Source organism: Schistocerca serialis, chromosome 8 (genome assembly GCF_023864345.2).
Source record: "Schistocerca serialis cubense isolate TAMUIC-IGC-003099 chromosome 8, iqSchSeri2.2, whole genome shotgun sequence".
NCBI classification, from domain to species: domain Eukaryota; kingdom Metazoa; phylum Arthropoda; class Insecta; order Orthoptera; family Acrididae; genus Schistocerca; species Schistocerca serialis.
In genome coordinates, this window is record NC_064645.1 from 387036936 (window position 1) to 387055794 (window position 18859).

General features: G+C 41.1%; 1 protein-coding gene across 1 annotated transcript in view; it reads left to right on the forward strand.

The window, feature by feature from the left end:
• Window positions 1-6214, forward strand: part of LOC126417028 (CD151 antigen-like) — a 212838-nt gene extending 206624 nt beyond the window's left edge. Inside the window, exon 7 of the mRNA XM_050084919.1 lies at window positions 3132-6214. Within this exon, the coding sequence (XP_049940876.1) occupies window positions 3132-3188 (57 nt within the window). The 3' untranslated portion in view covers window positions 3189-6214. The remainder of the gene's footprint in view (window positions 1-3131) is intronic.
• The last annotated feature ends 12645 nt before the right edge of the window (window positions 6215-18859 follow it).

Here is an 18859-nt window from a genome sequence, read left to right on the forward strand (position 1 = left end):
GCAATTTTGGGAAACCTCGCGAAATCTAACCTTGGATGACTGGACGGGGATTTGAACTTCCGTCATACCAAAAGCGAGTTCAGTGTCTTAACTACTGCGCCTCTTCGCTTGGTGACGATATTTCTACAGAGATGTTAAATGTGTGTACAAATCAATTAATGTATGACATCACCAGAATCAAATTTTCACATTGCAGCGGAGTGTGCGCTGATATGAAACTTCATGGCGGATTAAAACTGTGTGCCAGACCGAGACTCGAACTGGGGATCTTTGTCTTTGGCGGGCAAGTGCTCTACCATGAACTACCCAAGCACGACTCACGACCCATCCTCACAGCTTTAATTCCGCCTTCTACGTTCCAAACTTCACAGAAGCTCTCCTGTAGATCTTGCAGAACTAGCACTCCTGCACTGTTCGCGAATCATGCTTGGGTTGCTGAGACGGTAGAGCACTTGCCCACGGAAGGCAAAGGTCCGAGGTCCAGTTTCGGTCCAGAACACAGTTTTAATCTGCCAGAAAGTTTCATATCAGAGCGCACTCCGCTGCAGAGTGAAAATTTCATTCCGCAAAACATCCCCTAGGCTGGAATGAGATTTTCACTCTGCAGCGGAGTGTGCGCTGTTATGAAACTTCCTGGCAGATTAAAACTGTGTGCCGGACCGAGACTCCGAGTTCGAGTCTCGGTCCGGCACACAGTTTTAATCTGCCAGGAAGTTTCATCCCATAGGCTGTTGCTAAGCCATGTCTCCTATATATCCTTCCTTGCAGGAGTGCTGGCTCTGCAAGGTTCGCAGGAGAGCTTCTGTGAAGTTTGGAGGGAGACGAGGTACTGGCAGAACTGAAACTGTAGGGAGGAGTCGTCAGTCGTGCTTGGGTAGTTCGGTCGATAGAGCACTTGCCCGCGAAAGGCAAAGGTCCCGAGTTCGAGTCTCGATCGAGACAACAGTTTTAATCTGCCAGGATGTTAAATATATTATGTTCCTCGAAGTTGATTTATTATGCTTTTCTGAGGAATGCCCAATATTATGACTCTTATTATATCATACATTTACTTCCTTTTCAGCCTTCATGATACATACTTTTGAAAGATCTAGCACGCATTAATTATGCCATAGGTAACTAGGTTCCAGTTCTCTCATTTTCTGCTGGTAATTTAATGATTTTCTTAAAATCAGTGGCGGCTCGTGAGTATACATCCTGGGTGTTCAACGACTTCTGGACTCAGATAAATAACAACATAATAATAATAATAACGATACTAATAATAATAAGATAAATAACATATCTGACAAAAGAAAGAATTTTGTTGTTTTCTATATAATTAAGTACAGTTTAGAGCTTAAGCTTTCGCAATTCTCCAATTAACATTTTTGTGTAAGTGGGAGTTTTAGTGTGACAAATGTACAAGATCCTTAACAGATGTATTAGTTGATGAATTTATTTTTGGACTGAAAATCAGATATTCTTATGCTGCACTCACACAACAACTTGTCCTAACTGTACACTTCCTTCTTAAATGTTAGCTTGTAGTCAAGCTTGTTTGACTTCGTCACTCTCTGAATCAAAGGATCTGTCTGTTCTCAGAGACCTTAGTTCCTTTGCGGCTAACTTTTCCTGGTAATTTCCTTTTCTGTTCCCAGAATGAGATTTTTCACTCTGCAACAGAGTGTAGCAGTTTAAAGCTGTGTGCCGTACCGACACTCGAAAACGGGGCCTTTGCTTTTCGTGGGTAAGTGCTCTACCAACTGAGCTACCCACGACCCGTCCTCACAGCTTTGCTTTTCTGTTAGCATTTAAAATAGATCCAACATAGTTCATGTTTACACGGCACACGAAAGCCGATTACTGGACAGTAAACAACCAACTCCAAACACAAAGTGCCGCTTGTGTAAATGATTAAACTCAAGTTGTAATGACTGCCAACATGGTCACTTGACTAGAATAGTGATGAGGTGTTGAGACCCATAAGAGCTTAAAGCACACCGCCGTCGATCCCACATTTAAGTAAATATTAAAGAAACCAGTGATACAACTTTTAGTGAATTTTCATATACAATACAGATAAATATATATACATATACAGTTTTGTGGAAGGGAAGGTAGCAGACAATAGAAAATGCAGTCGCTCATCCTAACTGCCAGCATACACTGTGTCACTCAAGTCTCCCCTCCTTATACACTAATATGGTCAAATAAATTTCAGTCTTTAATTACTGCCAATAAGTAATACCAGTTCCCTTCCTCTCCACCCATGATATCCAATTGTACCACGATTTGTATACGCTTGTTTACAAAAAAATGTTAGAGATGAAAGGAAAGACAATGTGTAAGAGCTAAGTTGTATTCCCCAGTAGTATTACATACCTTTATAAAGGCCATATGTAATATTGTTGAAATGTTTGTTCAACATTTTACTGTAAGATACGATCCACAACCTAAAATAATTTTGTAGCACTTTTTTTTGTTTTGATGAGCTCTAGTAGGTTACACACTGGTAAAAATAATTTATTAATATTCTTCACTGCTGACCTTATTTCATTAAGTATATAGTTTATAAATTTTGCAAATATTAGGGTTCTGGCTTGTTGGATCTACACTAGCATTGTAGGAAACAAGATTATTTGTAAATAAATCTCCATTAACACAGGAAATGATCACTTATATTTCAACATGAAGCAGTAATCTCGAACAATTTTCAAGAGTGTGTAACGGGTGACCACTATCAGGTAATATAAACAGATCAATACTAGTTCTTTAAATATAGTGTATATTCTGCTGTATATGTTAAATGCTACCTTTCCAGTCTTTCTATGTTTAAAAAGATTCATTCAGAACTAGCATATGGTGTCTGTAATTGACATGGATATATTTAAAAATACAGCTCATAATATCATTTTATCAGTACTACATTTTAGTTGCAAAGTAAGATTTTCATGCATTCCACATCTCTGAGGGTGTGTTCTTCCAGTGGGTTTCGAGTAAGTGATGCAGAAGTGAATGAACACACATGCTCAAAACTGAAAGATATAAACTTGTTTTGTGGAATAGCCTTTACATAAAAGTTATTTCTGTTTTCTGTTAATAGAAATCATTACATTTTGACTGATATATTGTTTCAATTATATTTGCAGGTTATTGGAATGGTTATCTCTCTTTTCCTCTGCCAGAAACTGGGAGATGATGTTTGAATGTAAATAGGATCTTGTCTCACAGTCTTCATTCTTGAGGAAAATTTGTTGATAAATGTCTACTATCAGCTGTGATGATGTTACTATATTTTTTCAGTAGATTTTATAAATAATGTGTTTTACTTGCTCAGAAAAACTGAAATGCTAACAACTGAGTAGCTGATAAGCATAATCAATGGGACAGTGTCTTTATTCTTACCATGCAATCTCAGTCTATTAAAGTTGAAATTGTTCAGAATTTTTGGCTGTTCAAGATATTGTTATTGTAGAATTGTAAATTGTTTAAATATGTGAATGTAGGTTCTTAATGTAACTGACAAATACAATAAAGAGAAGAGTATTTTGCACAGAAAAACTATTAAATATTTTCAGTGTTTTGTATGTTGGTGAGGTTCGTTAACATACAAATGGCTTCAGTCTGGTATTTTAGTGCCTCTGTAATTGTCACTTACTCATGCTGTCTGACATGATTGCCAATGCAGCTGTTATTAAATACATTCATATTTTCAGATATGAAAATGAACTATGTTTCTAAAACAAGTTTTTTACATCATGCAAGTATTATTTTGGTGTTTGACTTTTTGTAAAACAATTGTATAGTGTGGTTTTAATACACACATACACACAAAATTGGAATTCTAAATATTTGTCCATACCTAAGCATTGCAGGTAGGACATAATAATGAAATAAAACTTAAACAGAACCTCTGACAATAAAATCTGAGGTACATCACAGTAACTAATATTCTCAACATCTGATATGAATGCCTCACTGTGTCTATGAGAGGCTTAATGATTCCTAACATAGACCACAATCAACAACTGTTGGACACCTTATACTGATCAGTCACCTTTTCCCTCTGTCAGTGGCAGGCAGTGAGATGTGTGACATATACTGACTGGAAACTTGAGAAACCACAGAAGAATCTATTGTTGCATAAAATGTGAATAAACAAAGCTTGCAGTTTGTCGAGTACATTCACGGCTCCTAACAGACAATAACATGACTGCATGAATTCATGGCTTCAGTAAATAGCCTAAAATGCCTGTGCTCTGACACTTTCTATCAGACTTGGTTCCCCACACTATATCTGTGATCGATGGCTGTATCACTCAGTACAGTGCACTAAGAGACCTAAAGGTCTGTGAAAATCAGAACTATATTGTCACACTCCAGCATCTGCATATTAATCTTCAGTGATATGTTACTATTTGCAGAGATTATTTTCAGTAAAATTTCATATACCTGCTATTACTCTCCTGTCATAAATTCATTCAGAGAATTTTATTGTCAGAGGCCCCAAAAGTGCCATATATTAAATTTGTGGTGTACAGTGAACCCTAAAAAATTCTGAAATACTTCATATTAAGCCTACAGTGAAGTACTTGCTTTACTGAAATACTATGGGAGTACATTTCCTGGTAGTTTGTGAAGCATCTTAATTTTCATTTAAAAATTATGAATACAGACAATTACATATCTTGAAGTAAAAATAGTTTCTTACTTACATGTTTCGTTCTAAAAATTAGAAATGTTCCTCTTCAAAATCTTCTGTAATACCATTATAGTTGAACAATACAAGCAGAAGTCATTTGTAAAGATAGTGTATCTTCAGGTTGAAGTACCTTGTACAAAGAGAAACGCTGTAATTTTTCTATTTACTGAGACATGTGTAACTGACTGCATTACCAGTTTAAAAAAGTAAGGAAAAATGAGAAAGGCAATTACCTGTGGTGCTTTTGAAAATCCCATCACATGAAATTGTTATGTACAAAATAATGAAGAAAGTAAGTTCAGAAGATTGTTTCTTTTTAATTCAATAGTACTTCTGATTTACCTACTGTCATTTTCTCATATGCTGATTCTACAACATATCACAATATGGTTCTATTATGTAATTATACCTTGAATGAGATTTTCACTCTGCAGCGGAGTGTGCGCTGATATGAAACTTTTATACCTTGTTTTATTTGTGAGTTTTTAAATAGCCCAACATAATTCTAAAACTAAGTCATAAGATGGCTATTCACTTGAATGTAGAATAAAAAAAGACAGTCAGAAATAATAATTACTTTAGTTACACATTTACTAAGTAATTATGAAACTAAGTGCATCACTTTGAGATGTTATACTTGTACTCACTGAAACCATGGACTGTTTATATCTCTACAGAGAAACATATTTCAGTATTTGATTTGAATACAATAATTCTGACATAAAATTGTAAAGGTTAATGTCATCTCTAAACGGTCTCACCTTCAAAATATGTAACATCATTCCTGTACACATGAAGTAGCACTTATACCATTGCTCAGAAAAAATTCTAAGGATTTGTTTATGTTTGTTGCTGTGTACATTTTGTGACTAGTCAACACTTTATTGGAGAAAACATAAAACAGAATATATTTTACAAAAAGCAATGTCTTTAATCTGTTGTGATTAAATATTGGTTGCCATAAAATGAACCACCATTAGAGACCATAGGTTCATATGAAGTAGTGAAACTCTACATTCAGCATGGTAGTAAAGTCTGGAAATCAGTAGGGAGAGACATGTAAAGTACCTTCAAAAATAAAAAAATGCATTTAATGAGTTAGGTATTATTAAAATAGTTTTTGAAATACAAAGCTCAGACATAAGGACTACAGTTATGCAAAATTGTAGGGATGCCAATGAAAAAGTTGATTATAGGAACTAAAGAATTTCAAAGGTTGTAGTCCCCACATGACTACAGAGTGTATTATGTTACCTTAAACATTGTGCTAAATAGAATCCTATTTTGTAAAACTGAAGGCAGAGTATAATTTTTTTTATTGGAAGGGAACAAAAGTCCACAACTGTCAACACTACAGTATAAATAATGCAAATAATACAATAAGGTAAACTGCACAAATTTTTATCATATATGACAGTAAAAGAAGTCTTGTACCTATTTACTGATGATTGTATACAAATTCTTGTATCTCTTTCTCATTTCTCTGACTTTAGTACTTTAATATTGTATGTTCTGCCTAACCAATCAGTACTGACTACCTTAAAGTCACTGTACATCATTGTAAACTATAAATTAAAAGATCAATAAAATATGATGCAATATATCTAGAAGAAATACTTTACTATCCAAAGCCAGAAATACATGTGGAAATCTAAAACTGTTTACTGGACCAAGTCAGGATAAAAACACAAATACATACCTATGAAGGCTGAGTACTATCAACTGCACAGGACGAGGATCCTTCACGAAACAGCACAGTGATTCAACATAGTCATTCATTCCAAACATTGTAGTTAATCTCTCACGATACTGTGTGTAGTGAACTAAGTGAAAAGGGAAAAGATGAGTTTTAGCTATGCATGGTGCCAATGTTTTATCTTGTTACATATAACCCAATGTAGTATATACCCCACAAAAACCGAAAGCTCTCAGTCTCAAAAGGTAAGTTACATACCACAGTTCATAATTCACACTAAGTAACTGATAGGTTTCCTTGCACAGGAAGTGATGAAGACAGCAACTATTGAGTTACAACCCAATCTCTGTAACTGTCACTCTTTTTTTCTGGGTTGTCAAGAGGTTTAAAAGGGAGAGTGCTAAACTAATGGACAGATGAATAAAAACTGCCAAATACATCACGGACATCATCTTTAGTTAGCCTTCTTCTCAGATTAAAATGGGAATTTCTGTACTAAAACGACAATAGGAGTGGGAAAATGGAGACCGATTAAATAAGTATTAGTAACTTAATTTTGAAATTAAAAAAATAACATTGTGATGCACTAGATAGGACAGAGAAAGAAATAAGATTGTAAGTAATACATGGAGACCTATAGAGAGAGCAGGAAGAAGGAAAAATGTAACCTTACAGACAAGAAAAGCAAGAGCTTATGTTTGTCTCAAGGGCAACAGACACGACAGCAAGGAATTTAAAATCACAGGACAATAATATGAGCACACTGCAATCTGCAACTGGAAGTTGTCAGCAGGAAAGGAAATGAGTTATGTAACCCTTTTACAGCTACAAGCCTGCACAGACGAACTTTTTTCATGCTTCCAGGAACTGATGGTGGTGTTCTTGCACCTACCTCATCTGTAGAGGTCTGAAGGTAGGTAAAGTTCCGCATTTTCATCCCAGACGGGCCAGTCTCGCACCGGGAATCAAACCTGGGTCCTCTACATGGAAGTCAGCGGCTCTATAACGCTCAAGTAGAAAGGCAGACAACATTGTATGCGTGGCAGAATAAAATCGAAGGCAAGGAATCCATTTGCGACAGAAAGAAACAAATGCTTTGAATGAATCAGTTCATTTTACTTACCTAAACAATATGGAATTATTCATGAAATTGACTCTTTACAGCAAATTTAATATCATCCAAAATGTAGCGCACAACTTTGTTGTCTTACGATACAAGACTTGCAAAATACTGACACTAATTATTTATATAAGAATGGAAAAACTGGTAGAAGCCGATCCCATGGAACATCAGTTACAGATAAACACCTTCATCAAAAACTTCTTACTATTTAATTTGTATTCGATGTTTACAACTTTCTCTTCTTCAGAAACGCTTTCCCTGCCATTGCCAGGATACTTTTTGTATCATTTCTAATACGTTCATCATAAGTTATTTTGCTACTTACACAATTCGCGTTCGGTGTTTCGTTTCCTAATCCAATTATCTTATCATCACCTGATTTAATTCTACCACATCCCATCACTCTAGTTTTGGTCGTTGATGTTTGCGTTATAATTTCTTTCAAGACGGTGTACATTCCTTTCAACTGCTGTAGCAAGTCATGTGCCTTTTATGAAAGAATTGATCCATCGCGTAAGAACATAACTAAGTAATTCGTACCTTTAGTAGCCGCACTGTACAGATTTCGTACGTCTGTATGATGTAAATAAAGCGTGTTAACTGTAGAATGCAGTAGTGAACCAAGCCGAGAACCGACATAATTTTGGAAACACTGCTCGGCTTCCGAGCTTTGCTCAGAGCATTAATTACTAAATGCTTTCAACCGTATATTACCTTATACGAGGGCATGCCGAATGTAGTGCCTCCGAATTTTTTATGTGAAAACTCTTAAAACTTTTTAAACAAAACACAGGTTATTAACATTCTATATTTTTATTCTACATGACAACATATTTATATTTCAACACAGTCACCCTGGCGACGAACATATTTCTCCCAACCGAGAGCGGTCACTACAAAACGTTTGAATTTGTCGACGGAGACACAGGCTCACTTCTGCCTGCACCTCTTCGACACTACCAAAGTGATGCTCTCGAAAGTGTTCTTTAAGTTTTGTAAAGAGGGTGGAGCCATGTAGGGACTGTATGGAGGATGATCGATGACAGTGAAACGAAGATGTTGTATTTGTATGCTAACGCTGGTGTATGGTCTGGCACTGTCATGGCGACGAGGACGAACTCTTCGAATTCGAAACTGGGTGACAGGACGGCGCTTCTCATGCACCGACACAATTACGATACACACTGCTGTGTTACAGACTACAGTTCGGTGCCCTCCAACGGCAGAGAGTTGCACATATGTGTGAAGAATAAAGATGTAGAATGTTGATAACGTTTGTTTTATTTAATAAACTTTAAAAATTTTCACAGAAAAAAATCTTCTAGATTACAGTTCCGAGAATCATATCTTCTTGATCTACTGTTACGTGGTGCAGCAAGTAGGGAAATAGCTTACTACTTTGCCGAGTACGTTCCTGTTTAGACATTCGATTTTTAATGTGATCTGCAAGTCTTCTGATAACCACGTTTCAGTATTAACTCTTTCTGATGGACACACGTCCAGATCGTCCGCTCTCAAAATTCTGCCATCTCTCACCCGACATCCACCACTGCTGGCGGCTCACCTCCAACTGCGCAACGCTACGCGATATTCACATCGAACTGCCCAACACTACAATAGCGAATATTCCAACAATGCCAACCAGCCACAGAGTGCACACAGCATAGTCAGTGATTTTCATACAGAGTGCTACGTGGCGTTACCAACATAAAAACCTAAACAGCCTACTTACACAGTATTTAACAATACCAAGTCAGTCCTACATATGGAGTACAGGCGAAGTGAACGGAGCTGACGCCGCCATAGACCTGCCCAATCTTGAAGCTACTATTCAACTGGATCGTCAACAATCGGTCGCAGCGCTTATGTCCTCTTTACACAGGGGCCGTTGCTGTCGCGTTGTCGTCCTGGAGAGGGGTCGGTCAGCGTGCGATTGGCTGTCTTCTTCTCACAGCCATCTCTTTTCTATCGTTCCCAACTGGCGTGCCCGCGCTTGACTTGACGCCGTAACACGAACGTACCATTGACAAACACTTTGGCGATGTCTCTTGGGTGCAATGTCATCGAATATACTCGTACACAATACTTAAGGACGAAACTACCTTTCACATGAGGTGTCACTGTCAAGGAACACAGCTCAATGAAACTTGAAACGTAAGAAGAACTGCTACAGTATAGTACGGAAGGTAACTGAAAGAAACACCCAATACAATGAATGTAGGTGATACCTTTCTTCAAAGACAATAATGTTACGGCTTCAATGCATCGCTTATTAGTAGCAGACACAGTGGCTGCGCCAAAGACTGAGACGGCGTGGAGTTTTACAATTATTTATTGAACTTTCTTTACAAATTCTCCCTCGTCGTCGCTGCCCAGCCCTGCGGATCCCTCCGCCTGGCTGCTGCCGTGTAGATTCTCCGACAATGCGCGCAACGCTCGCCGCTGATCGCACTCGGGTGCTTCAGGCCACCAGTGCTCCGCTGAAGCCAGGATGCCCTGTGGTTGAGATGAACTCGCCGCCGCTCGGCGCCCCAGTACGGGCACGCCCACGGAGCCGCGTCGCCGTGAGGTCAGCTGCCGATGCCTGCTGCACCGGCGGCTGGGAAGCCGACAGTCGCGATGTCCGCGAGGTCCCGTCATGGACGGACCACGCGCAGTGGGGCCGGGTTGCCGCGATGTCCGGGCGTCAGTCCCCGGCGGCGCCTGTGACCAAGACCGCGCTGCGGCCGGTCCTGCTGGAAGTTCTCGCTGTAGTTAGTTCAAAATGGTTCAAATGGCTCTGAGCACTATGGGACTAAACTTCTAAGGTCATCAGTCCCCTAGAACTTAGAACTACTTAAACCTAACTAACCTAAGGACATCACACACATCCATGCCCGAGGCAGGATTCGAACCTGCGACCGTAGCGGTCTCGCGGTTCCAGACTGCAGCGCCCAGAACCGCAGGGCCACTCCGTCCGACGCTGTAGTTAGTCAGCCATGGTGCCGACTGAACTCGGGCCGACCTCCAGAGGTGAAGTTGACATCTGGTGGCGAACGGATGACTCCTGCGAGTTTGAACATACTTCCAGAATCGTCACCTACCAAGATTGAACATTCGGACACAGACCACGTCTGTCCTCTGATCCGAACCGCTTTCTAATGGCTTCTGTCAGTTGCTGCCCATGCTCCACTTTTTATATCCGACAGGAGGACGTTTTTTACCCTTGGTGGTAGCTTTTTGTTATTACTCCCGCAGTATATTGCAGCATAACTTAGCGTGCTGGCCTCACTTCCCCTTACTCAGCACTCTCCAGGCTTCTCTTGGCCCTCGGTCTGTGTGCATCCTTGCGTCAGCTTGTTGGTAGACTGCTTCTGTCAGCAAGGCTATCTGTGGCTCACTTCCCCTTACTCAGCACTCTCCAGGCTTCGCTCGGCACTTGGTCTGTGTGCATCCTTGCGTCAGATTGTTGGTACACTGCTTCTGTCAGCAAGGCTATCTGTGGCACGCTTACCTCAGAACACCTCGGTCGCCGGATGCCTCTGTTTTGCCATTTTCCACTGTGTGAAGCAACGCTTACTACATGTGGCCGCAACAATAATTACACTAAGATCAACGCTATTCGTGAATGCAAAAGGAGGGCCGTGGTTCTTAATAGGGTATGTGATTGCCACGGACGTCAGTGCATGCTCTGCAACGTGATCCCTTGGCAGTCACAGAGTTGCTAAAGAGTTATTTTGGAAAGTAGGGATTGTAACTCATGGGTGGTTGTTGGTCACGTGGACGTCTCCCAAAAACATGCAATACATGCTCCTTCGAACTGAAGTCAGAGGGAGGGGAGGACACCGGGCAGGCCAGTCCATTCGCCAAATATCCTCTTGTTCCAAGAGCTTCTCCACTTTCACTATTCGATATGGTCGCGCATTGTCACCCATTAAAACGAAGTCGGGGTAGAAAGCGCCCTCGAAAAGATGCACATGGAGAAGGATTGCAGTGTCGCAATAATGTTAGTTGATAAGTGTATCGTGTTGAAGGATTTGGAGGCCAGTAAACCATTCAACATTGTGCCTCCCCACACCATAACACCTGGACTTCTCTAAATCCTTGCACGAACGAAAAAATGGCTGACATCGAAATAAGTGTCCAAGGAATAGAAAAGTAACTGAAATCACTCAACAGAGGAAAGTCCACTGGACCCGGCGGGATACCAATTCGATTCTACACAGAGTACGCGAAAGAACTTGGCCTCCTTCTAACAGCCGTGTACCGCAAGTCTCTCGACGAGCGGAAGGTTCCAAATGATTGGAAAAGAGCACAGGTAGTTCCAGTTTTCAAGAAGGGTCGTCGAGCACATGCGCAAAACTATTGGCCTACATCTCTGACATCAATCTGTTGTAGAATTTTAGAACATGTTTTTTGCTCGCGTATCATGTCTTATCTGGAAACCCAGACTCTACTCTGTAGGAATCAACATGGATTCCGGAGACAGCGATCGCGTGAGACCTAACTCGCTTTATTTGTTCGTGAGACCCAGAAAATATTAGATACAGGCTCCCAGGCAGATGCCATTATCCCTAGACTTCCGGAAGGCGTTCGATACAGTTCCGCACTGTCGCCTGATAAACAAAGTAAGAGCCTACGGAATATCAGACCAGCTGTGTGGCTGGATTGAAGAGTTTCTAGCAAACAGAACACAGCATGTAGTTCTCAATGGAGAGACGTCTACAGACGTTAAAGTAACCTCTGGCGTGCCACAGGGGAGTGTTATGGGACCACTGCTTTTCACAATATATATAAATGACTTAGTAGATAGTGTCGGAAGTTCCATGCGGCTTTTCGCGGATGATGCTGTAGTATACAGAGAAGTTGTAGCATTAGAAAATTGCAGCGAAATGCAGGAAGATCTGCAGCGGATAGGCACTTGGTCCGAGGAGTAGCAACTGACCCTTAATATTGACAAATGTAATGTATTGCGAATACATAGAAAGAAGTATCCTTTATTGTATGATTATATGATAGCGGAACAAACACTGGTAGCAGTTACTTCTGTAAAATATCTGGGAGTATGCGTGCGGAACGATTTGAAGTGGAATGATCATATAAAATTAATTGTTGGTAAGGCGGGTGCCAGGTTGAGATTCATTGGGAGAGTCCTCAGAAAATGTAGTCCATCAACAAAGGAGGTGGCTTACAAAACACTCGTTCGACCTATACTTGAGTATTGCTCATCAGTGTGGGATCCGTACCAGGTCGGGTTGACAGAAGAGATAGAGAAGATCCAAAGAAGAGCGGCGCGTTTCGTCACAGGGTTATTTGGTAAGCGTGATAGCGCTACGGAGATGTTTAGCAAACTCAAGTGGAAGACTCTGCAAGAGAGGCGCTCTGCATCGCGGTGTAGCTTGCTGTCCAGGTTTCGAGAGGGTGCATTTCTGGATGAGGTATGGAATACATTGTTTCCCCCTACTTATACATCCCGAGGAGATCACGAATGTAAATTAGAGAGATTCGAGCGCGCACGGAGGCTTTCCGGCAGTCGTTCTTCCCGCGAACCATACGCGACTGGAACAGGAAAGGGAGGTAATGACAATGGCACGTAAAGTGCCCTCCGCCACAGACCGTTGGGTGGGTTGCGGAGTATAAATGTAGATGTGGATGTAGACTACCGAAACAATCATGTTCGATAACGCTGGACGTACCCTCAAGTGAACACGTAATGCATCAAGGAACATTGCCGACAATGATAGTTTTGGTAGTCCAGGTGTTAAGGTACGGGAAAGCATAATGCTACACGGCCGTATTTACCTCCAAATCTTTGAAAACGGTACACTCACCGGTCGGCGGTTATTGTGACACTGCACTCCTTCAGCAATTGCGTTTTTTGAGGGGTGCAATCGACAGTGACTTCGTTTTTATGGATGACATTGGCCCACTCCACCGAACAGCGCAGTTGTAGGAGCTCTTCGAACGGCCGCGTGTGTGCTGCGTTGGGGTGGCGTACTGGACCAACGAACATCCAGAGGCTGTCAGCCGCTCTGGTGGAGGAACGGAACGCCCTACCAGAAGAACTCCTTACCAACCTTGTGATCGCGTTGCAGAACACGCATTGCAGGTTTAGGTGATCACGCACTCAATTAAAAACCACGCCCGCCTTTTGTAGTGTCCAGGGGATCATCATGAATCTGGTTGACATCAATGTAATTATTATCCTTGAATAAATGCGTCATTTCTATTTGTCTCATTGCAAATCTCTTTCGTTTACCTTCTGTACTATGCTTCTGTGCTATACTGTAGCAGTTCATTCCGTGTGTGGCCCAAGTTCTAGCAAACTATGATACTTGGCACTGACACCTCATGCGAATGTTACTTTCTTCTTTAAGTTTTCCACACCCGTGTAGCAACCAATAAACAGCGCCGCTACCATTCTCCCGCCATCAGAACATGAGGTACCACAAACATCTGCGCCGTTGCCTAAAATTTAAAAAAAACGTTTAAGTTGGGTGAGATTTGTGTGTTTATTATTATGACTGTAGTATCAAGGGTCACAATGTTATCTATGAGCAATGGTAAATGCTAGAAAGCGATTCCAGACAGAGAATATCTCACGCTAGAATTCATCTCGACTTATCGTAGCGCAGGGAAACGTTTAAGGGCATTTTATGTCTTCGGAAGTCATCAGTGCTTCCTTGAAGATTTCCTGTTTTAATTTTCTGCAAAGACAAGATGGCCAGAGGTGTTATGCCTGGTGAGCGTACAGACTACTTTTCGTTTCCCAGATGACAGATGCAACGACCACCAAGTGTTCTGCTAACAAGGAAACCTGAACACAAATCGAGAAAACAGGAAGAAGGTGTGTGGAACTATGAAAAAAATAAGCAAAATGTACAATCTGAGTAGCCCATGCGCAAGATAAGCAACATCAAGGTTTCTGTGAGCTCAGGAGCGCCGTGATCCCGTGGTTAGCGTGAGCAGCTGCGGAACGAGAGGTCCCTGCTTCAAGTCTCCACTCGAGAAAAAGTTTTACTTTGTTATTTTCGCAAAGTCATGATCTGTCCGTTCTGTTCACTGTAATAAGTTTAGTGTCTGTGTTTTGCGACCGCACCGCAAAACCGTGCCATTAGTAGACGAAAGGACGTACCTCTCCAATGGGAACAGAAAACATTTGATCGCAAGGTCATAGGTCAACCGATTCCTCCACAGGAAAACACGTCTAATATATTCTATAGGTGACAGCATGTGCGTCACATGACAGGAATATGCTGTCGGCCCACCTAACTTGTACACTTGGCGAATGGGTAAAAAGATTCTTCTATCTTGCCCGATTTAGGGTTTCTTGTGGATGTGATAACCACTCCCAAAAAAGTGATGAAAACATAAGAGTTTGTCACATAAACTGCAACAAATGAATGCAACAGTTTCACAGTCGCACAGTTTTCCCTGTGCTCTATCAAAACATATGTTTTCAACGTTTTCAAATTTTTCCGTGTGTAGACCGTCAAATCCTGCATATGTCCAAGCAAATCTGAACATGTCCTGGAATTTTGGAGAGCGAAGTTGATTATGTGTGAGTGCCTGAACTCTGAGAACTGTCTGAAAACAAAAAATTAAACTTTTCCCTCGAGGGAAGACTTGAACGAAGGACCTCTCGTTCCGCAGCTGCTCACGCTAACCACGGGACCACGGCGCTCCTGAGCTCAGAGTAAGCTTGATGTTGCTTATCTTGAGCATGGGCTACTCAGATTGTATATTTTGCTTATTTTTTTCATAGTTCCCCACAACTTCTTCCTGTTTTCTCGATTGATTTGTGTTCAGTTTTTCAAGGCCTATCCACTGTGTCAACTTATAACTAAATCTGAGGGGGGTGCGATGGGGAGGTTCCCTTGTAAGAAAGGCCCTCATGTTGGTACCACAGGGACTGCCTTAATGTACAGTGCGAGATGTCCCGCCAATATCAGCGGCAGCATATTTGTTAGGGTCTGCAGATACTAGTGCCTAGTTTGAACACCACCAATAAAGCAGAGGTCAATGATGCGATTCTTGAAAAGCCGGCGCCTCGCGATGACAGTACAACGTCGCTCATTATCAATTTCTTTCAGCCTCGGTGGATTTTCAGCAGACCCGGCACTCAGCTGGAGTCCATGCTCCAGTCCATATCATTCCAAATATACGATAATTATTGCATAGTTAATTTATTTACAACTACTAACTGTGGATGTCGAAGACGATGGGGATGAAATTATTGACTGAATAATTATGTGTATATAAGTAATTTCATGACCTACCGTGAGCTTCAATTATGCAACAGTGGAGTGTGTATGAACACAAATCTTGAGAGTTAATATTGTAAGTAGGCTGTTTAGGTTTTTTTATTGGTAACGCCACGTAGCACTCTGTATGAAAATCACTGGCTGTGCTGTGTGCAGTCTGTGGCTGGTTTGCATTGTTGTTTGCTATTGTAGTGTTGGGCAGCTGGACGTGAACAGCGCGTAGCGTTGCGCAGTTGTAGGTGAGCCGCCAGCAGTGGTGGATGTTGGGAGAAAGATCGCTGAATTTTGACAGCGGACGATCTGGACGTGTGTTCATCAGAAAGAGTAAATTTGTAATATTGGATATCATGGACTGGTATACATTATGACTTTTGAACACTGTTAAGGTCTCTATCAAAATCTTTCTTTTGCTTACTATGCCTATCAGTAGTTAGTGCCTTCAGTTGTTTGAATCATTTATTTAGCTGGCAGTATTGGCGCTCACTGCAGTAGTTCGAGTAACGAAGATTTTTGTGAGGTAAGAATTAATGAAAGGTATAGGTTATTGTTAGTCAGGGCCATTCTTTTGTAGGGATTACTGAAAGTCAGCTTGCGTTGCGCTAAAAATATTGTGTGTCACTTAAGTGAATGTCTGAGTACGTTCAGTTTTGCTCAGCTGTTTGAAAATCAAATAACACAATATGTTTATCAGCACAGTAATTCATTAATTTTTCAAAGGGGACGTTACAATATAACCGACCTTACGGCACTTTTGACAGGAAAGGGGTGTATTGTGAGGTCCGTGGCTGATGCTGCAGGTCGGGTTCTGTATCCAGAAACTTCCAAAGCATTGACACGTTAATACCTGCGTTGATCTTTTGTTGACGCCGTTTTGCAGTTAGGACGCCCCTTCACTGCAAGAATGAGACTATCCGTTTACCCGAATCGGGAGGACATTTAAAGTAATGAGCCATGATAACATGCATAAACGAACTTTAGTAAGTCCCCTAGGTACTTACAGAAAACGATTTATGCTCATCACTTAACAGAGGTTATAAGAATCGATTTTGGGGAGAAAATTTGTGACACGGCACTCACCGGAAGTTCGTGTCGGTACGCTCGACAGCAGAACGTCAGGGCTGATGTAGATATTTTGGGACAAATGCTCTCAAGATTCCGCCTCTTACCTCAGTGTCAGCATCCATAGCTGCTAGGTGCATGACGTGTGTTTGAACCGTGGTACTGCCAGGGTCTTTTCCGTGTGCATTCAGCCTCGCGAGGCCAACTGAGAGCAGTGTGCTGACCACACGCCCGCCCACACCACCTCTGACGACGTCATTGACAGGATGGCGCGGCAGTCGGTCGGTCCCAATTGGCCCTTCAGGACATAAAGCGGAGATTTCCTTTTTTCCACTTAATCCCTACAAGAGCTCCGTGGATTCCACCACACTATTCTGACGTTCTGTCACGATGTATTACGTCGACGGCAGCTCCTAGCGTCGTGCCCCAGTTCCAGCAACTGGTCTAGACCCATCCACTGGCGTTAGAGATTATTCCGCATCACCATAACTTGTCTCAGCTCACAAATAAGTCTCTGGCACCCTAATGCCTCGTGTTCGATGGTTGTTGGTAATAATTCTTAAATGGCTGAACGCCACTGAGTACGATAAAGGACTTTTTGCAGAAAGTGTTCTGATAATAATTGATGTGATTTTGTGAGTCGTGAATTAATGTGTAACACTAGCATGGCAGAATCCAGATTAAAGTGAGCTTTACTTTAACTGTCACTCGATTCAGAGACGTAGCAAAATTTGTCAACTGAATAGTGTAGAGGCAAACGTGTCTGGAAAGGTACTTGCTCAGCATTATTCAGCTTGGTTTGGTTCTCTCTGCTTTGGTACCAGATGCAAGTGTAATTGCAGAAGGGCTTTGTTCTTTTCAACTGTTTTAGGAATCCACCGCACTTCCTAGTAGGTTAAACCACGTTACCTGTTAAATGATCTTTTCTGATTGGACATCGCTAAAAAATCCTTTCCTAGCAAAAGCAGTAGCGTTCCTTTCTTCGGTTATGTAATAGAGGCACCACATCGCAACATTATGTTTGCAAATAACAACAGGCAGATGTTGCATAAATCCGGCACTCCTGTCAGCGGAATGGTACGCCGTACCAAGGTAAGCGCGTTGAAGAGGAGCAGTATGTATATGCACATGGTCTTTTGCATTAAGCGCCTTACGTTTTTAAATATTGTAGCGATGACAAACCTTTTATAAGGTGCTGATTTTATCCACTTGACATGTTGTGCGTGAGGTTCGGTGTAAAATGAACATGTTTTACAAAAAGATTTTTTTAGGTATGTAAATGTACAGGCCCACTTCCGGCTTTTATAATATCAAACTGAATTAATCAAACGTAACATCTTACCTTATGAGACATATTCCAAGTATACGCACTTTCTTACGGACTTAAAATGAGAGCAAAGTCTGCAGAAACCGGTTGTCTTAAATAAAGAAATATTTTATGCAATCTTGACTGTTGAATGGTTTTCAGCTGATTCAGGTACTGAAAGGTTCAAAGAAAACTTGACTTTAATTTCAAACATGTACCCGACTCATGCAATTATAGTTGGTGGTGACTCAAATTTACATCCGATATGTTGGTGAAAATACATACTTACATCCGAAGGTATGCGTAAAATATCATTCGAAATTGTGATAAAAACATTGTATTAAAATTAGTTGGAGCAGTTAGTTCATGAGCACACTCGAATAGTAAATGGTTGTGAAAACACATTTGACCTCTTAGCAACAAACAATCCCGAGCTAATGACGAGAATCAAAACTGATACAGGAATTAGTGGACACGGGGCTATCATAATGAGATTGAATACAGTAACTCCCAAATCATCCAAAAACGAAAAATATAGCTACTCAACAAAGCAGACGAAAATATCGCTTGATGCCTTCCTGAGAGACAGTCTCCACTCTTTCCAAATATTAACAATGCAAGTGTAGATCAGATGTTGCTCGAATGCAAAGAAATAGCACCGACAGCAATTGAGAGATTTATACCAAATAAATTAATCCCACCTGGTACACAAAACAGTTCATACCACTGTTGCAGAAACAACGAAAAA